The following is a 22458-nucleotide window of genomic DNA, read 5'->3' on the forward strand; positions in this document are numbered from 1 at the left end:
CCCCAAGGAGAAAACATTTCTTAAAAGCAACCTAGCACTGTGCTTTAGTATAAGGTGGTACTATTATTATTGCTAGCTAATAGGCCAACAGAATGATTATCATGGAAATTATATTCTAACATTATACAAATACCTAATAAAGAAGCATAAATGTCTAATTGTGGCATTTATCTAAATATGCTACAACAATAATTATAACTATATATATATGGTTTTTTATTTGTGACTATGATAGCTTCAGTAACTTTTTTGTTCATTAAGCACCAATAGACTTAGTTCTAGGTTCTAGAAATACAATATTTAAGAAATACAATATTAAGAAAGTCTTTGTCCTCATGACCTTGATATAGTGTGTATACATGGGGAGTCAGATAAATATATAAAGAATAAACAAATAATGGAATTGATACCTTCTTGGAAAGGGGAAACCAATTTTAGCCAGTGGAGTTACATTTGAGTATATTAACCACACTTTCAAGATAGAATCCATGCTCAGGAATAATTGCCTATGCAGAATGGATGCTATGGTTGTTTTTATGTGTTTTTTATTTTATTTGGATTTCTTTTTACTGTTTTTAAATTTGTCTGTTTGCTTTTTTTGAGAGAGAGAGAAAGAACATGAAGTTCGGTAGATAGAGAGGTGGGGAGGTTCCGGAAAGGGTTAAGGAAGGGGGAAATAGGATTAAAATATATTGTGGCCAGGTGGTAGTGGCACATGCCTTTAACCCAGCACTTGGGAGGCAGAGGCAGGTGGACCTCTGAGTTTGAGGCCAGCTTGGTCTACAGAGTGAGTTCCAGGACATCCAGGGGATTACTCAGAGAAACCCTATTTTGACAAAGATATGTATGTGTGTGTGTGTGTGTGTGTGTGTGTGTGTGTGTATATATATATATATATATGTGTGTGTGTATGTATATAGTGAAAAAAACTTTTTGTTTGTTTATTTGAGACAGGGTTTCTCTGTGTTGCTTTGGAGCCTGTCCTGTAGATCAGGCTGGCCTCGAACTCACAGAACCCACCTGCCTCTGCCTCCTGAGTGCTGGGATTAAAGGTGTGCATCACCAACACCTGGCTTGTAATGAAAAAACATTAATAAAAATTAATAAAATATTAATAAAAATAAATAAGCAAGTATAATAATTTTATACAGTGGTAAGTGCTATAAAGAAAATAATACTAAGGTAAGGAGATGACTCAGTAGGCAGGGTTTGACATGTAAGCATGAGGACATGAGTCCAGACTCCCAGAATGCCAGGAGCTTGACAGCTAGCTAGCCAGGTGTACACAGTAGCAAAATGAGAGAGCCCATCTCAATCAAGGTAGAAGGTGAGGACTGACAATCTGAGGTTGTTTTCTGATGTCTATGAGCATGTGTGGTAGGCACTGCTAGTGTGTACACACATGTGCATACACACACCACATAGATTTAAAAAGGCATATAGGTCAGAGTGATAGTGTTCCTGAGTAGAGGGGTTTCTTTAGCTAGAATGATCTGGGGAGATCTTACTAAGAAACTGTCACTTAAGTGTGAGGATAGAACAGTGAGAATGAAGAAGCTTGAAATAAAAAAAAATGTAGACTGAGTCTCAGCTATTTGACTGGACTTGATTTGGTGGAAGATTAGCATAGTGAAATGAGGTTGGTTAATGAGTTAGAAGACGACGGGAGGTGATTAGAGAGCTAAGCAGGAAGGTGGTCAAAGCACACAGAGGACACTGGGGTTAAGTCGTCCTTGGTGTGCAATGAGAAGCTACTGCTTTCCTATCCAGATCATGCTGTTCATGGTGAGAAACGCTGTCATGGAACTACTGATATTATTTCTAGCCTCTATCTTTGTCATTAGGAATACACTTAAAAAAGCTGGGGCTATGGGGAAAATATGATGTTGAATAGAATTTGTAACATTAATTGTTATATTCTGATCTGAAACTATGAGGAGAATTTCTGTGTTGGTTAGCTTTTATCAACCTGACATAAGCTAGGGTCATCTGGGAAGAGGGAACATCAACTGAGAAAACGCCTCCATTAGACTGGCCTGTAGACATGTCTGTGGGGCACATTCTTGAGTAATGATCGATGTGGGAGGGCCCAGCTCACTCTGGATACTGTCACCTCTGGACAGGAAGCCACTAAAGAGAGCTCCTACATGGTTCTTGTCTCTGATTCTGTTTGAGTTCCTGGCCTGGCTTCCCTCAAAAGTGAACTGTAACCAGTTCATTTAAGCCAAATAAACCCTTTTCTCCTTTACATTGCTTTTATTCATGGAGTTTCTCACAGCAATAGAAAGTATACTAGGACAATTCTGTAGCATCCATCAATTATATTATTAATCCCACTTTTACTGAAATAAGAAAACCTTTTTGTATTTATTCCATAAAATTGTTTTCAAAATTAATTTTTCAGATTTTATTTAGCTTGTAGTTTTTTTTGAAGTCTCTCATATGCTAATTTTATTTTAAAATTAAAATAAAAATAGATTTGAAATAAAAACTGGACCAAGAAGAGTCTTTAAGACCCATTTATTGAGAAACTGATGTGATCAAGTTTTAAGACATGACCTGCTGTCCATTACACTAATAGTATTTTAAAGGAAACTGACTTAAACAGAGTACTTCTTTTTCCTCTTTTGGGGGTTCAGGAAATGAAAGATAGCCTAGAGAGTCCAACTAAGTATTTTACAATGATCTCAACTTGATCTTCATCAGACTTCTAAAAGGATGATTCAGCTACCTTGGCAGCAGAGTGTCAGCAAGTGGCTGCAACGAGGAGACAGAGGAGATGAGAGTGGCTCCTCTCAGCACTTTACACCAATGCTTGCCGCGCTTTTGATTTTTAGGGGTGAATACAGTCAGTTAAGTGGAAATTATTTTTAACCATTTTTCATCAATCTTTCTCAGGTAGAAATAATTTATAGAACAGATGGCTTGGGCTGGGGTTATAGCACGATTTTTGATACAGTGGCATAGTATTTCTAAGCGAGACTTTACTAGATTAAATGGTTAATTTGTTCAAAGAGTACAATCTACGTTACAAAATTCTGTTGCTATTATCTTGAGCTTTGAAAGACCTTCACTTCACACACATTAAAAAAAAAAATTGTTATATACTTAAATAGATCCAGAGACACTGATTTTGCATTTTGAGAAAATAAAATGTTTAAAAATAATTTGCAAAACTACCACATAATATTTAAAATAAAAAGTCAGAACCTAAAATTAGTTTTTATAAAATGGATATAAATGACTTTTCTCCAACCAAGTTTAAAACATAGAAGCAGAGTCATAAATAATTCTAGCTCGCCAGAGGCATGGCTATTTCTTTATACTGACTGTCGACTCTCTAATTTAATTAGAGGTATTAAACTCCATGTTGAGGTCAACAAGCTTTACTTCCTTCAATATTACACTGCAACCAGTGCTCATTAATGTGTCTACTGAATGGATTAACACACCTGAAGATATATGTACAAAGGACAGGGGGGACAACCTAATGAAATCCAATTGTTCATTTGTAATAGGACATGTTCTAGGCCTCAACTTATTACCACTAATGTGGAATTTATTAAATTTTGGAGAAAAAATACCAATACAGAAGGTGATTTTTTATTAAGAAGAACTAGTGTAAGACAACTGTTGTCTATGATTGTTTAAACATTTAACCTGTTAAAAAGAAAGTGATATTATAATAAAACTAAAATATAAGGCTGCTATTGAGAAAAAATATTACTAGGATGCTTGAAGAGCATATTAACAGGAATGTCATAGAGAATAAAGAAAGGGGAAAATCAGTATAAGAAAAAACAGTACATTTTTATTTTTGATTCCTATGAAAAGAAGGTTTAGAGTAGCAATACTAAATTATGAGATTATATTTATATCTTTTTCTGTTGGATATTAAGACAGACAAATCCTTTAAAATTGCCTTAAGTAAAAAAAGCTGACTTAAGTTGGGTATTTCTTCAATAATACTTATTTTAATGCACATGCCTATATTATAAAGTTTTAAAAACTATTACCATATATTTACATTAACCAAATTAGAAGGGACTGGCAAGACAGCTCAGTAGGGAAGATAACTGCTGTCAAGCATGACAACCTGAGTTCAACCTGGAGGATCTATATGATGAAAGGAAAGAACTAACTCTCTCAAGGTGTCCTCCAACATCTAGTACTGTGGCATTCAGGCAAGAGAGTACACACACACACATACACACACTAAACAAACAGAAGGGTAGCTCAGCAGGTAAAACTCCTGTTGCCAAGTCTGATGACCAAGTTGCACCCCCGGGACCCACATGATAAAAGGAGAGAGTGAATTCTCGAGGACCTCTTTGTGTATAACATCCCCTATGCACAAAATAAATTCCAAAATGCAATAAAAGTCTCAAAGGCACAATATTAATCCTACCTGACACTATCTACAGAGTCACTATATTTCTATCAAAATCCCAACAATGTAACAGAGGGACTAAAGTACATTATATGTATGTATGAAAATGTTGTAATTAAACCCCTTACTTTACACATGGTAATTAGAAAAGAAAGAAGAATTTCAATAGATTCTGGAATAGAAACAGAAAATCAATTCTACAGCGTTTTATATGGATTTTCAAGAGATATTCAAAGTCAAAACAATACTGACAAAAGCTGGAGAATTCATACTTCTTGAGTCAAAATTAGAATGTAATAGCCATCAGAACAGTATCAACAGATGTGATGACTAATGAACTAGAATGCAGCAGCTTTTCTACAAATAGTGATGAAAAGACTGGGCATTCACATGCCACTCTGTATTTCACTCCACACTCTACAACCTGCTCAGTAGGAATAGACAACTTAAATGCTAGGAGCTATAAAGCTCTCTGAAGAAAATAAAGAAACTTCTCCATGATAGTGGATTTGGCAATGGTATCTTGGATGGACATTAAAAGCAAAGGTAACAAGAGAAAAATTAATTTGGAGTCTACAAATATTGACCAATCATATATTGGATAAGGAATTAATATCTACAACATATAAAGAACTAAAATGACATAAGAAAAATATGAACAAATGATAAAGGACTTGGTTAGACATTTTCTTTCAAAGCAGATAAACAATAGGTCAGTGTGTGTAAGAGAAGACATTCACTATCAACAGTTGTTACAGAAATGTAAATTAAAACAAAGAAATATCCACTTTGGGACAGGCATGGTGGTAAGAAGGGAGAGGAAGGAAGACTATGAGGTTTGAGGCCAGCATGTGCTGCACAGTGAGTTCAAGAAAAGCCTGGGATAGACAGATAAATTCTGCCTTAAAACAAACAAAATAACTACTTTGCACCTATTGGGATGTCTATAGTTTTTTCTAAGAAGATGCAAATTAGCAAGTATTGGTGATATGGAAAGGTTGGGACCATTGTGCAAGTCTGACAAGGATGTAAAGTGGCCCAGCTGATATTGAACATCTTCAGAAAGCTCAACATATATAGTATGTACATAACCCAACAATGTTATTCCCAGGTATATAGCAAAAAGAATTAAAAAAAAAAAAACCAGCATCTAAATAGTATGCCAATTTCCCTGTAATATGACTTACAACAGTGCCGAGGTGGAAGCAGCCCAAATGTCTATCAATAGACACACAGATATCAAAATGCAGTAATACATACAATTAGCTATCTGGCCATATAAAACAACGACATTCTGATGTGCTTACGACAAACGTGAAATCTTAAAAACATTCAGCTAAATAAGACAGTACAAAAGAACAAATACTGTATGCTCCTACTCATTATACTTCTAGACTTGGCAAATTATAGAGATAGAAAGTAATGGGAAAGACAGACTGTGAGGGGAAATGAACTGAGGAATATGTTTATCTGAAGAGTGGTTTGATCTGCAGTGCTGACCAAAAAGCAGAGAGAAGGAAATACCAGCACTTAACCAACTTTCTGTTTCCAGTGTGAGACTACAGCCTAGAAAATGATGACACATTTGGAGAGGGACAAGTCTTCCCTCCTTAGCTAACTGCTTCCAGAATGCTCTCTTCACATCTAGTCACACTGACAATCAAGATTAGACAGCACAAATGTGTGCAGGCTAAGATATGGAAGAAGGGGTGTGGAGCTTTCATGCTGTGCCTGGCAATGCCATTCTCCAGGAAGCCCTGTGTGTTTGGCTATCCAGAAACTCTCTGAACATTGTTCAGCCATGACTGAAACCCTGTAGAAATGTCACTGATGGAGTGGGAGAACTCAGCAAAGGCTGTCTGCTGCTTCTTCTTGGTCTTTGTGTGAAGCACTCCTTTCCCATAGGTTTGGAGTGAGAGCTCTTCTGAAATGGGAATCTTATGATTTAGTTGCAGACAAGTCATGTCAAGACAATTGACTTATGGCTACTTCCAAGGCAGGAAGGAGCTAATTAGGACTATGGTCTGCCTTGTGCAGGAAAGGGTGTAGGTGAAAGTCAGAAAAAGTCTTTTTGTTTTCTTTTTGCCTTCTGAGGCTTGTTTCTGATGTCTGAATTACTCTAACAAAAAAAGACGTGCTTATTGTCTGATACTAATAATTCAGGAAATAACAGGGACCAGTATTAAAAATGAACCAGGATTCATGAATAAAATTAAGACACCCCCGACAGGATTGTAGTCAGGATGGTACTGTCATAAAAACAGATGTATAGACTGAGGTAACAGAATAGAGAATGTATAAATTAGTACAATTTCTCTATATGGATGTCAATAATGCATGTGAGGAAGGATAATCTCTTCAATAAACAGAGTGGCAAACCTACATTTCCACATTCAAACTAATGAAATGAGACTCGTATTTTTCATTATTCACACACACACACACACACACACACACACACACACACACACACACACTTACTTCCCAGTGGATAAATCTAAGTCCTGAAAAGACATATGGGGACAGCTATTTGACAATGATTTTAGCAATACTTTATTTTTGTCTTGTCACATCAAATATGTGTACTACAAAACCAAAATGAACAAAGCCAAAAGGTAAGAAAGGCAACCAACCAACTTGGAAAACAACAACAACAAACAAACAAAAAACAGCCTGTATACCACATATCTGATAAAGGGTGAATAGCTAGAATTATAAAGGACATTTACAACTCAAGCAGAAAAAGAGAAACAAAGAAACAACAAAAACAAAACAAAAAACCCAAAAACCAAACAGACAGTAAAAAATAGGCATAGGACTAGAACACATATTTCTCCTAAGTTAAACCAAAGAGGTATATAGAAAGGTAGGTGGTCAGTATCAGGAAAGTCATTCTGAGAATGTGAAGTTAAAACCATAAGACTTCATGGGTGGCTATTATAATAAAGAAGTAAGTACTGCTGAGAGTGTAGACAAAAAGGAACACTCATTTCATTCATCATTGATGTTATGCGTGGAAAACAAAATGGAGATTGATAAGGAAGAGCTGCATGTGAACTACCAGTCTCCGAGAGTATGCTGAAAAGAGGTGAAATCACACTTGTTCTAGCTTCCTTTCTGTTGATGTGATAGAACACACTGACCCAAAGAAACTTAAAGGAGGAAAGGATTTATTTTGGCTTACAGCTTATATCTACCTCGAAGAATATCAGGGCAAGAATTCAAGCATAAACTCTCACAGACAAGGAAATGCAGTAAGAACCATAGGGAATACTCCCTGCTGGTTCACTTAGAGGTCCATTCTTAGCTAGTTTTTTTATTCAGCCCAGAGTAGGCTGGGCCCTCCTGTATCAATAATAAGAACCATTTCTTCCCAAAGATATGCTCCTAGGCTAATCTGATAGAGGCAATTTCTCAATGGAGGCTTTCTTCTCAGAAGACTGTAGGCTGTATTAAGTTGACAAAATGAACTAGGCTGTGATCTCATAAAGGTATCTACACTCCCAGGTTTCTTGCAGAATATTTACAACAACTAGGAAATGGAAATGTCATATAGATCTGTGATGGCTAGCTTTGGTCATCAACTTGATACAACCTAGAATTACCTGGGAAGAGAGTCTGAATGAAGGATTGTCTGAATTGGGATGACTTGTGGGCATGCCTGTGGGGAATTGTCTTAAGTAAACTCACGTGGGAAGGACCAGAACACTGTAAGAGGCACCAGTCCCTATACAAGGGTTCCTGAATTACATAAGACTGGAGAAATAAAGCTAAGCAAAAGCAAGCAAGTGGGTGAACATGTATGCATTCATTATTCTCTGCTCTTGACTCTGGATGATATGACTAGCTATTTGAATGAAGTTCCTGCCTTGACTTCCCAACAATGATGGACTATAATTTGGAATTCTTATCTAAAATAGACCTTTCTTTCCTAATTTTTATCACAACAACAAAAATGAAGGCAGGACAGTACCAATTCATGATTAATGGATAAAGAAAACATATAGGTAGGTAATGAAATATTGATTAAGCTCTAAAAAAGAAGATTCTGCCATTTGCTACAACATGGAAAATTTTGAAGGAGATTATGCTAAGAGAAATATGCCAAAGAAAACATATGACCTCATTTATATGCAGAATTAAAACATACATAAATAAACATATAAAAATATAGTAACAATAAGCCAGGTTTGTTTTGTTTGGTATACACCTAATGATCCTACCACTCAGGAGACTGGGCAAGAGGATCATGAGTTCAGGGGCAGTTTGGACAATACAGCAAAACTGTGTCTCCAAACAAACAAACAAACAAACAAACAAACAAACAAACAGAAAACCAAAGGACACACACCAAATGAACAAAAAAATCAAAACCAAACCAAAAACAGTAATGCAGTTGCTGAAGTCATGGAGGGAAATAGGGAGATAAAGCCTAAGGATACAATGTAGCAAGTCAACACATCTCGGAATCTAGGGAACAAGAGAATTGGTTCAATAACAAGAGTTTTGTGTTCAAAGACGTTTTAGCTATTGTTACCACAGAATTGATGACAGATGAGTTAATCTGCCTCACAGAAATAATTTACCACTTATATGTGTTTTTAAACACAATGCTATAAACCTCAGATATACAAAATAAAATTTATTAAAAACAGCAAAGTAAGCTAAAGAGATAGGTTTGCCGTTAAGAGCTCTTACTGCTCTCCCAGAGGACCTGAGTTCAGTTCTCAGCACCCACATTGGGTGGCTCACAAGTGTCTTTAACTCGAGTTCCAGGGAGATCTAATAGCCTCTCCTGGCCTCTTTCGTACTTGTGCACATGTGGCATATCCTCACAAAGACACACATAAAAGTGACTAAAATAAACCTAAACAACAACAACAACAAAAAAAAAAATCAGGAAAGACTGTAACCTTTAATAACATCATTATTTTCCTTACCACAGGAAAGCAAAACTTATTACACAACAATCCTGCTTTTGAAGATGGCAGTGGTTAAAGAAACAAGCTCTTCATGCCTCAGCAGTGCTTTACCAACTGGATGTTAATATTTTATGTGCTAATTTTCTCAACTAATAAGATTTAACTTCAAAGTACTCTTTTTCTTTAACTAAGCACTCACTTTTTTGGTCAGAGAGTCATCAGAATCAGAAGGCATTCTTGTTGATACATGAAACATTACTTCTACTGTAGAGGTAGCAAAATATGGAGTGGTCAGTCCAGTGCTTTTGTTCTTCTGTAGTCCTCCCATGAAGCCACAATGATTTGTAAGATTTACCTAGAAACAATGAAGAATGGCATAAACATAGTCAACCACAATAACAACCACAAAACTCTCAGATACACTGATGAAAAAGGAAAAACAACAACAAAACACTTTACACAGACATTAGGAACAAGGTCTTTTCATTCTGCTATACTCATAGAGCCTTGCTCAGATATCATCAAAGAAGCTTCTTCCTGTAGCAGATGGGGACAAATACAGAAACCACAGCCAGACATGCAGAAAATGAGAGCTCTTGGAACACTAAGCCCTAAACAGATTGTCTCCATCAACTCCCTTCCCTCAAGGCTCTGTGAAGCCCACAGAGGAGGCAGAAAGAGTGTAAAAGCCAGAGGGGATGGAGGACACCAACAAAACAAGGTCTCTAAATCAATAAGATTGACCCATATATGAACTCAGAGAGACTGAAAAAGCATGAACAAGGCCTGCATCATATGTGGCCCTAGAGCTGGAAGGAGTAGTGCTATTGTGGCTCCATTTCTAACTCAGAATCAATCTTCAAATAATAAACACTTGCAAATGAAAACTTAATTTTCTCCAAGAAAGTCTCACTGGGGAAAGGGTAGGCTGCATAGCCAGCAGTAAACGGCCAAGAGAAAACAAACTCATAATATGTCAGGACTTTTCCATCTTTTTTTCCTTTCAAAAATATTTTTATCTTATTACTTTTCATTTTTACTTTATGTACATATTTTTTCTCCTCTTGTTTTACCCTACAGGTCCTTTGCATATATATTATGGCTTCCAGAGTACGTGAACAAGTAGGTCTGTTTCTTCTGCCTTCTCTTAGGTTCTTTTCCTTCTGGTTTGTTTTGTCTTATTCTGATGTGTTAGCTTCTGTTTTATCGCATTATATTATGTTTTATTATTATCCCCTAGAAGCTTGTTCTTTAATGAGAAACAGAAAAAGGGTACATCTGGATGGGAGGGGAGGTGGAGGAACTGGGAGGAGTAAAGGGAGGGGAAAACAATCAGGATTTATTGTGAAGAAAAAAAAATCCACTTTAATAAAAGAGGGAAAAAAGGAATAGGGTCTTTTGTATGCTATTGGCCAGTATTAAATCTAGCATTATAACTGGCTCTCTCTATCTGTGAGGTCCACATCTATAGATTGAACAAACTATGGATTGAAAGTATTCAGAAAAAGATGAGCTTGTACCAAACAGGTACAAACTTTCATCTCCTGTTATTAATATTTCCTAAATAATATAGTGTGATAGTTATTTTATTTAGTTTGATACAGGGTCTCATATAATTCAGGATTGCCTTTAAGTCCTGTTTCTACCTCCCAAGTGTTGGGCTCAAAGGCATATGCTACTACACATGGCCTGATATAACAACTACTTACCTAATATTTACATTTCATTGGGTATTATAAGTAATCCACATATTATCCAGGAAAATGTGCATTATGCTGTCATTTTATATAAAGGATGTGAGTATTGTGATTTTTGGTTTCTGAAGGGGATCCTGGAACCAATCCTTACACATACCAAAAGGCAATTTTACTAGAGGTGATTTTTTTCACCTCAGTATTTTTTTTTAAAACAGTATTTAATGACCTCTAATCAGGAGGAGTTAATTAAGAAAGAAATCAGCTGTTGTTTATTATGAACTTACATTAAGCCACTAGGGGCTACAGTAAACTAGAAAGGCTGTGGAGGAAAACTAAGGTCAGAGTAAAAGTCAAATCTGAAATGACTTAGGGGAATTTTAAAACAATGTCAACTTCAAAAAATGATCAATTAGATGTCTCATATTTATTAATAAAACTGTCTTCCTTGTCAGTATCCACTATAGTCTAGAATAAAAAAAATGTGAAAAAAAATCACAAAATGTAACTGTACTTCAAGAACATTAAAAAAATTATCAATTGATCTGTATGAGGATCTGGAAACATTTCTGCTTTCATATAGAACCCAGGACCACCAGCCTAAGGAAACTACCAGGCACAATGGGCTGAGCTCTCCCCCATCAATCACTAATTAAGAAAATTCCTTACAGCTGGATCTTATGGAGGTATTTTCTCATTTAGGGTTCCCTTCTTTCAGATAACTTCAGATTGTGTCAGTTTGACATAAAACTAACCAGGTCATCTTTAAAACAAAATAGTTCTGCTGAGTGCATACCAGGGAAAAAAAATAAAAGCTTAAGCTTCCACAAAAACTTACTTATTTGTCTTTACTGTTGCATAATAACAGAATGACAAAACAACCCATATAAATGCCCATAAGTGAATGAATGGATAGATGTAGTATACCCTACAAGTGATTATTAGCTATAAAAGGGAAATATCAGTGTCCCTCCATGGCCTCTACATCAGCTTCTGCTTCCAGGTTCCTGCCCTGTTTGAGTTCCTGGCCTGACTTTCTTCAGTGACAACAGTGCTGTGGAAGTGTGAGATATGTAAATCCTTTCCTCCCCAAGTTGCTCTTCTGGCCACGGTGTTTCATCACAGCAACATTAACCCTAACTTGGACATAAGGCATCTCTATGTTTAACTACACAATCAACTATGTTGCATCCCCTCTAGCAAAATATGAGAGTTCAGACTGCTCTAAATCCTAGCCAAAGCTATTACTTGACTCTTAGTCTAACCACACTACTGGGTGTGAAGAGATACTCATTGTGGTTTCCTCCTTTATTTCCCTGATGGCTCATGAATCAAGAGTCTTTTCATGTACTTAACTGAATATTTACCTATCTTTAGAGTAATATCTATCAAGGTCCTGTGGCTATTTTTTAATTAGAGGATTTAAAACATGAGTACATTTGCATCATTCCATACAGTGGTCTCTGAATTATTTTCACCTCCCTCTCCCAAACCCCTCATGTCCCCTCAATAATCTCCTTTTGAATTCATGACTGTTTTTTTAAATTTTTGTTATTCTGAGTCCAATTAGTGTTGCCCTTATTTGCATGTTTAGGGATGACCACTTAGAAGTGTGGTCCTATTCCTGAAAAAACAAAAGCAAAAAACCTGTTTTTTCCCCCCTCAGCAGCCACTGACTGCCTGTAGTTATTCATTGAGGGAAATTTTCTTCCATCTATCTTGGCATATCTCCTGGTGTAGACTTTGGGTACTTTTAAAATGAATCACATTCTATTTTTAAATTTGTATGAATTCTTCAAATATTCTAAGTACAAATCTTTTCTCAAATATATGATTTGTAATTAGTTTCCCCAATCTGTGGAGTTTTTCACTTTGCTGATGGTGCTCCTTGAAGCACACAAAGTTTTAATTTTGATGAATGCTATTTTCCTTCTTGCTCATGCTTTTAGTGTTAGGTCTAAGAGATATTTGCCAAATTCGAGGCCATAAATATTTGCACCTATATTATCTTCTAAATGTTTTATAATTTTAGGTCGTTGATCCATTTTGAGTTAATTCTTATATATAATATGGTCTGGCTTTATTTCAAAATTTTATTTTTAATTATGTGTGTATGCCTATGTTGTTTAGTGTTTGTGTGCATGTGTGGTGGTGGGAGGCATGTGCACATGACTGCAAGTACCTGCAGAGGCTAGAAGAGGGCTGTCAGATACTCTGGAACTTTTTTTTTTTTTTTTTTTGGCATACAGCTATCTGGATATGTCAGCAAGATTTGTTGAAAAGATTATCCATTCTTCACTGGATGGCCACGTTAAAAAAAATCACTGACTATAAACATGTGGGCTTATTTCTGTACTCTGTTCTATTCCATTGATCCTTTTGCTAATACTAAATTGTCTTCATTAGTATTGTTTAGTAGTAAATTCTGAAATCAGGAGGGAAATTCCCAAATTGCTTTCCTTCTCACGTATCCCTCACTTTTAGTAATGGTTCTATAGTTTGTCAATACAAAAAAATCCATTTGTTGTATTTTCAAGGCATTTTTACATATACCATCTTAACTGAATTATTTGTCACCTCTGCTGGGTAACAAAGTATGGAGGCTCAGAGAGCTTACATACTCAACATAAGGTAAACTAGCTAGTAACCCATATAATACATACTGAGTAGGACAGGAAAAGCTTACGTATTAGACATTGTGGAAAGTATTGGTATTAAAGGCAGAAATCAGTAAGATACAAGTGCCAGCCCTCTATAAGTTTATAGTCTAGTGCAATGGTCTCCAACAACTTTATCAGATACTCTCAATACAAATTTTATGAAATATTTGTCAACTATAAGAAAAAGTTTCATTGTAAGTTTAAATGGCTACCAAGGTTATTATTTCCACGATACTGCTTTAAAGATACAGTCATCAAAACCAAAGTTACTTTTTGAAGCTGGAGTTTGTGAATTTGGCTAGGATCTGCTTGTCTCTGTCAGTGCTGGGGTTACAGATCCCTGCCACTGTGCCTAGCTTTTACATAGGTGCTGAAGATCCAAACTCAGGTCCTTATGCTTGCTAGGTAAGCATTCAACCAATGGATCCACCTTCCAGTCCCTCTTGTAATTATTTCTTAAACAGTATAACACAGCAATGGAATATAAAGTATTTAGATGACTTTGTATAAGTAACTTGGGTATGATTTAAAGTATACAAGAGGATATGATTAGTTCAATATGCAAGTATCCCATTATTTTATATGAGGGACTGGAACAACCTTGGATTCTGGTTGACTGGGGGTTAAATATAAAATAATGGTTGGTATAACCTAAAAACAATACCTCCCAACCAAGACCAGCTACAAAATCTTCATATGCTTGGCTTCCTCCTATATTGGTGAGAATGGAGTATTTATCTTCTTGTCCTTCAGCAACGTAAAATACTGCAATCTTGTGTGTCTCTCTGCTACAAAACAAAAGGTTATACCATTCATTTGTTTGCTTATTAAAGTCTATTGCTATATATTATATAGCAATAAGAAAATGAAAAAGACTTTTAATTGCAACATAAATAAAGAAATAAAAAGTGACAAAATTTTCACTGAACCAGAAAAGGCATAGTTACTTTTGATTGGAAAAAATAATCCTTAAACAAATAATAAACTAGGTAACGGTATGAATTTGGCAAATAAAGACAAAGAATATGGGCAATGACAGATATATATGAACACATAAATCATCTAAAGAGTTGATCATTGTACAGTGGGACTGAAACTCAGGGTTAAAGTGACTGTTTTAGAACTGATAAACCATCAGTAGGGTGTGTATTCTCCAAAACTGCACACAACAACAGAACACACACACACACACACACACACACACACACACACGCACGCACACACACACACACACACACAACCCCACCCACCCACCCCTGCATGGGTTAGCTGCCAAATTCCTAGACATTTAACTTTTAGTTTTCTCTGAATTTAAAAGTTTTCATAAAAGCAAACTTCTAGTAAGTCTGGCAATCCAAGCTCACTAGATGATCTATGTTTGGTGAATGCTGGCAAACTTTAGGACCAGAAAAACAAATTGGAAGTAAATTTTGTTGCCAAATTTGATATGAATAAAAAAGAGATCACAGGTATCAACAAACAGATATAAACAAGTGTTTAAAACTGAAGTCTGCAGTCAGATTTTCCCACATATTTGAAAAGTTAAGTCATGACTATGAGTTTCCACATCAGCAACAAAGAAGCTTCAGCAAGTTTCTGTAACTGCTGGCATTTCACTTCATGTGGGGAAGACACAGGGACACTTTCAATGTGCTCAACACAGTGCTAGCATAATCCAGTATACGAAGTCAAATGTAATGGTGTTCCAGAATTAATTACAGAGTAAAACCCAATTTAACTGGTAAAAATTACTATGTTAAAAAAAAAAAACTTAGCATTTTAAAAATGTGTCCTAAATATGTAAAGAAACAGAAAATCTTCACTCAAGAACATCTACTAAATCTTGGTAAAAAACAGAGTTACTGACATATGAGCCACTTTTTCCCCCCCTTACACTCAAGTTCCTCAACTCCATGGTACCCAAGTTTTGCTAAGGTTAGTAGTAGTTATTATTGTTTCCTATCTTCCTGTTACAGAAGCTGGGGCCTAGATCTGAGGCTGTTTCTCCAGCTCCTCATTCTTAGCACAAAAGCTTGAGAGTCTTCTTTCCACCTGTTCTTGGAAGAGAGGAGTGGAAGTTCTGCTGGAAATAGTAAGCTGAGACAACTAGGGATTCCCAACCCTTCTCCAAGTGCCCAGCTGCTGAATATGGGTATCATTCTAGGCAAAGCTATGCTGCTTTAATCCTAGCTCAGGTATAGTGATGTACAAACGATGCCCAGGGTGAAAGGCAGGTTTCAAGTACAAAGGCTTAGTTTTGCCTGAGAGGAACAACTATTTGGATCAGAATTTGGAGGAAAGCACTAGAGAGAAGCTTGCAGCTCTGACACATGTGAACAGCAAAGCAGGCAGAAGTTAGCAAGAACCAGAAAAGAGAGGCTAAGAACTGCCTGGGATCACAGTCAATTCTGAGTCAAGGAGCCTGTGCATATGCACTAGGCTGCACTTAAGAGCAACTAGAGCAGTGGTTTTCAACCTGTGGGTCACAACCTTAGGGGACATGGAGGTCACCTAAGACCATAGGAAAACACAGACATTTACATTGTGATTAACAACAGTAGCAAAATTACAGTTATAAAGTAACACCAAAAATAATTTTATGGTTGGGGGTCACCAAAATATAAGGAACTGTGTTAAAGGTCTCAGCATTAGGAAGGTTGAGAACCACTGAAATAGTGTATGACCAAAGAATCTCACAAGCACTGCATAATATTCATAACTCTGGGCCAACTCTAAGGAATCTAAGAATTAAGAATAATAACCAATCACCACTTGTATGTCTGGAAATCTGTATACACTCTCAAGGCTATACATATTTTGGAATGGTCAGAGAGTAAGGAGAGACAAAAACAGAAATATTTTGAATTGTGGTGGTAGCCTCCAAGCACACATAACCAACAATAATAACAAAAATATCATTAGCATAGGATGGTTGATTTCAAGCACAAATTCTGAGTCATATGTGATGTAAACCTAGGGAAGACAACCCACCCTAGGGAATGGTCTACCTAGACAAGAAAAAATAAGTTTAAAAAATCTGAGTAGGAGATTAAAGACTCACACTGTTTAGAAATAAAGCTGCTAAGAATTAAATGACCAAGTACTACCACTAACACGCTTAAACTATATTTATTATTTTTATGTGTGTGGATGTTTTTTTACCCATGTTTCTATACCACATGCATGTATTGCCCGAGGAGGCTAGCAGAGGGCTGCTGGAACTAGAGTTCCAGTTACATAAGCCTGGACTCTCTCCAAGAGCAACAAGTGCTCTCAATTTAGGAAGCCCTCTCCAGCCGCCACTACTATGCTTCTAATGGAAGACACCATGCAAAGTGTGAAAGAGAGCTAAAATGATCCTATCAATGCCACACTAACATTAACCTCAAACAACACAATAAAATCTGTGAAACCTGGTTGTTTCTTTAAAATAGCCAACCAACTTTTCTTAATCTTTTAATCTAAATGAAGAAAAAAGAATCCTGAGCATGCAAACGTTAGCCACGCAAATCAGACAATCTGAGTCTAGTAGTACTTGGAACCATAGAAAGGTAGGAGGGAACTGACTACCACAAAGTTGTCCTTTTATCTCCTCCCCTCATCTCTTTCTCACCCTCACCTCCTCCCCACACAATAGAAACTTAAAAAGGAAAAAGAAATCATGTTACCAAAATCATACTTTATACAAAAATGTAAGGATATTATTAATAAATGTATGTCAACAAATAGATAAATTAGATTAAAAACACAATTCCAAGAAAGATATAAACTGCTAAAACTAATTTAAGAAAAAACTGAAAGGCCAGGCAGTGGTGGCACACACCTTTAATTGCAGCACTTGGGAGGCAGAGGCAGGTGGATCTCTGTGAGTTAGAGGCCAGCCTGGTCTACAAATCGAGGTCAAGGAGAAACCCTGTCTTGAACCCTGTCCCCCCAAAAGAATATATAAAAACATTTTAACTATATAGTAATCTTATCAAAAAGGAATATGTCACATTATTTCTACTTGTGGATATGATTTTATATATAGAAGATATGGAGCCAGTAAGATGGCTCAGGAGTTAAAACTGCTTGCTGCCAAGCCTGACAACCTAGGTTCTGTTCTCATAGCCCACTGTGGAAGGAGAGAACTGACTACTAAAAGTTGTATGTACTCATGTACAAATCAAAACAAAAACAACAACCAAAAACCCACCCCAACACACACACACACACACACACACACACACACACACACACACACACACACACACACACACAAACCTCAAGGCTGGGAAGTGGTGGTGCACACTTAATCCCAGCACTCGGGAGGCAGAGTCAGGCAGATCTCTGTGAATTCGAGGTCAGCCTGGTCTACAATGCTACACAGAGGAACCCTGTCTCAAAAAACTACCCAAATTCCCAAATATTGTGTATAAATGTTTGTTACCATTTAATTGGACTTTGTTATATAAAATAAAATAATAAAATAAAAAAATGACAGGCAAAGAATTCGTTTGCTAGGACTTTTTTGTTTGTTTGTTTGTTTTTTCAGACAGGGTTTCTCTGTATTGCTTTGAACCCTGTCCTGGAACTAGATCTGTAGACTAGACTGGCCTTGAACTCACAGAGATCTGCTTGCCTCTGCCTTCTGAGTGCTGGGACTAAAGGTGTGTTCCACCAATACCCGGCTCAGGACTTCTATAATGAACTATATGTCTTTCAAGGCAATGGGGCGATTTAGTGATTGTAGCAATCCTCTGTATTCCTCACTTTGTAACTATATTGATCTCTGCCTGATCACTTGCATTCTTTCTATGTGCATGCATCCTTAAAAGAACAGTGGTGGGATTTGGGAGCAAATTTAATCCAGTATGACCTTATCTTAATTATATCTGTGCCCTGATTTCCAAATTATGTTCTGAGGTTCTGGGTTGACAGGAAAAATTTAAAAAGGCATTATTTAATATAGTATAAAAATATTTGAATATTTCCCTTAAAAGATATACAAATGGCCACTTTAATCACTTAAAAATGACCCATAATATATGGCAAGTCAAAAATCACAAGATCTGACTCCCTATTCTACTAAGCTGAATTTAACAGGCAGGTGGTAACAAGCAGGCCAAGGCAGAGATGGCAGAGCCTGCACACAAGGCTGGTAATGATCAGAAATGCTGCAGCTGCTATACAAATCAGGTGGGCACTTACTCGATATATCAAACAAAAAGAAGCTCTAAAATTGGACTGTAGTGATGCTTATTCAGTAAACATATTATTATTAACTAACATTAGTTAATAACTATTTGAATATTGGTTTGTCAATTTTAAAGCTGCACTTGGGAAGATGTCATTAACAAGAGAAACTGTTGAGGCAAGATACCATATGGAAACACTTTCTACTTGGTTATCAATTTTATTTTCAAACCTAACACTGCTCAGATATTAAAGCTTGCTTAGATGAGAATTAAATTTATTCAATTAGATAAATTAAGGAAGTCAGCAGTGGTTTATGGCAAGGCTTTCCAGAAACACTGCTGCTTAAATTGGGACTCGAAAGGGTGGATAGATGCTATACCTTTAGCTAGAACTTACAATCTGGGATTATTCCATTGTTAGTAAAAAACAAAAACAAAACAAAAATAATCAAGAAAGATAACATTAGTTCTAGATACAAGAAAAAAAACAATGTTTATGAAAGTGATAAAAATAACAGAACAGAAATGAGTGAATTAGAAACAGAACATAGGAACTGACGAGGGAGCTCAGTTGGTGAAGTACTTGTTTTGTGGGCACAAGAATCTGAATTTGGTCCCCCAAACCAACTTTAAAAAAGAAGAAGAAGAAGCTGTGGTGGTGTATACTTATAATACCAGTGCCTGAGAGAGAGAAACAGGTGGATCCTGGGGTTCCCTAACCAACCAGATAACCCCAGTGAGAAAGCCAGTGAGAAAGCCAGTGAGAAGCCCTGTTCAGGAAATAAGTAGATGACACCTGAGAAGTGGCATCCAAAGCTGTTTCTTGTCTCCATATGCACTTGCATATACATGTACATCCATCATATACACAAATGAACATACACACAATTACATCTGTAATAGCAAGGCTTGTTTTTTTTTTTAAAAAAAAAACTAAGCTTAGAAAGGGAATAGGATACAGATTATGACATGTAAAAGTTTTCCTAGGCGCAATAAATATTAAATAAGCAAAAATTCTCTATTTTTTAAATTGAAAATCTCAAAAAAATAGATTTTTTGTAAAACAAGCAAGACATAATGAAATTGATCCACAAGCTGAAACAAAATCTGAAGAAGACAAATCAAAAGGGAAATTATCTTAAATCTGGAATTTCAAGTAACAGATAATATTGATTTTTATGAAACTCACTTAACTCTAAAAATCAAAAGACAGAACAAAAAATTCTGCAGAACTTGCCCATAAATGTAGTATAGCTTGATACAAAATGAAATTTTAGCAAACCAAATACAGTAAGTCAACAGACTAGAGAGATTTTCTTTTTAGATTTATTTATTACTACTGTATGTGTAAGGGTGTTTTGCCTGCATTCTGCATGTGTGTATGAGCACCAAGCCTGGTACCCATGAAGGTCAGAAGAGGGCTTTGGATCCCCTATGGCTTGTGGATAAGCTGCTATATGAATACTGGGAATCAAACCTGAGTCCTCTAAAATGCAACAAGTGCTCTTGAAACTGTGGAGTCAACTCTTCCAAGTCTATACAAAGTTTTTATACTAAAATACAATAGAAACCAATTAGTTAAGAAATTCAAACTACAGGAGCACTGGAGTAAGTACTTTACCAATTGAGCTCCCCCCAGTTCCTATATTCTGTTTATAATTCATTCATTTTAATTATAACTTATGTTATAATCTCAAAAATAAAAAAGAATTTTGATGTCCATATACCACCACCATTTTATTTTAATATTTACTAAAAAAAATCCTACAGACTAAACTGCTTCATAAAATAATTAAAATGGTCTATTTTAAACAACCAACCAATACTTCTCCAGAAGAAGAAAGGAGAGTTACTTTTGTTATAATCGGGCAGGCAAGGATGTTCATCCACTTCTCCTAAATTACTTAATCACTAATCTGGAAGTTCTGGTCAGTGCAACAATATATAAGTGAAACTATCAGAAAAGAGATTGTTTGCAGATAATGATTGTGTACCTAAACAAATGTTAAGAGAAAGAGATAACTAAAACTAAGAGATGCTTAAAAGCAGTATGAAAGTTCACAAAAGTGTTGGATACAAGATAAACATTAAGAATGAAAAAAACCCAAATATATAACATCAGGGATTGGAGAGATGGCTCAGCCATTAAAGATTAACTAGGCTCACAACCAAAATGTCAAAAACATAACATAATTATGCATGGAAAACGTATTATGTAGCTATAATAAATTAAACAGTAATATATATATACAAAACAACAGATAAATCAATAGAAACACATATCTTTGAAATCACAAGGCTGAATATTTATTTGATAAAGGCAATAGTAAAACAATAGAAAAGATTAGGGGTAACTTAACAAATTATAGAAATAGATACTTTCAAATATTCAACCTAGTTCTAATTCTCTTCTAAAATTATTTATTTTTATTATTATTTATGTATATGTGTGTATCTGCATGTGGGTATGTGCATGTGCGTATTAGTGCCTGTGCAGACAAAAAGAGGGTGTCAGGTCTCCTAGACCTGGGTTACAAGGCAGTCAGTAGTGAGCCACCTGACATGGGTGCTGGGAACTCAGCTCAGGTCCTCTGCTAGCTAGTACATTACCTGCTTTTAACCACTGAGTCATTTTTTATTCATTATTATTACTGTTATTATTATTATTATTATTGTGTATGTATGTGCACAAAGGATAGTCAGAGGACATTTTCTGGGGGTCAGTTCTCTTCTTCCACTACGTGGGTCCCAGGGATTGAACTCAGGTCATCAGACTTAGAAGATAACTTTATAAGCCATAATCCAAAATATAGTCTAGAAAGAATAAAGGACTAACCATAAAAGAAAACCATCTTAACCAAATAAAGATTATAAAGAAATATAGAATGAATGACTTCAATACAGCACTCTGCAAGCACAATTGAAGAAATGCAAAAAATACTAAGAAAGATGACTATGCAAAAATGAATAAACTCAATCAGAAGCTGAAAACTGAAAGTTAAACAGCTTCCACAAATATAAAATAATCCTTAACATATACAAAACACACCCACCCACATAAACACACACACAGCAATTAAATAAATGCAAAAATATTTAAAAGGCTATGCTGAAGTAAATCAAAAGTCCCTCAACAAAAACCAGTTAGGAAATACAGAAAGTGAGTCACTGGTGACACTTTCCCATACAGCGTGAAAGGAATAAGGTCTGTAGCTTAAAAGTTGCACTAGTTTGTTTTTCTGTTGTTGTGGTAAGACTGACTAAAAATAATGTGGGGAGGAAAGGGTTTATGTCATCCTACAGGTTAGTCCACTATCCAGGTAATCCAAGACAAAAACAAGACAAAAACTGAAGCAGAGACCCTGGTAGAACAATGCTTACTGACCTGTTCCCAGGCTCATGACCAGCTACCTTTGTTAGACAACTGAGACCCACTTGCCAAAGGATGGTACTGTCCAAAATGGGCTGGGCTCTCCTACATAAGTTAGAAACCAAGAAAATGCCCTACAGACATGCACCAGCCAATCCCAGGGAGTCAATTCCTTAACTGAAGTTCCCTCCTCCCGAGTATGTCAAGCACATTATGAATACAAAGAAATTTAAGATAAAGAGATT

At 36.1% G+C, this 22458-nt stretch overlaps 1 protein-coding gene across 6 annotated transcripts in view; it reads right to left on the reverse strand.

Moving 5' to 3' along the window:
* Window positions 1-22458, reverse strand: part of Ralgapa1 (Ral GTPase activating protein catalytic subunit alpha 1) — a 199380-nt gene that overhangs the window by 43480 nt on the left and 133442 nt on the right. For all 6 annotated transcript variants that reach the window (XM_051195870.1, XM_051195866.1, XM_051195869.1 and 3 more), the window contains 2 exons: window positions 14331-14454; window positions 9512-9667 (listed from right to left, as the gene is read on the reverse strand). In XM_051195870.1, coding sequence (XP_051051827.1) covers window positions 9512-9667; window positions 14331-14454 — 280 coding nt within the window. The remainder of the gene's footprint in view (window positions 1-9511; window positions 9668-14330; window positions 14455-22458) is intronic.

The sequence above is a fragment of the Phodopus roborovskii genome, unplaced genomic scaffold, assembly GCF_943737965.1.
Source record: "Phodopus roborovskii unplaced genomic scaffold, PHOROB, whole genome shotgun sequence".
Lineage (NCBI taxonomy): Eukaryota > Metazoa > Chordata > Mammalia > Rodentia > Cricetidae > Phodopus > Phodopus roborovskii.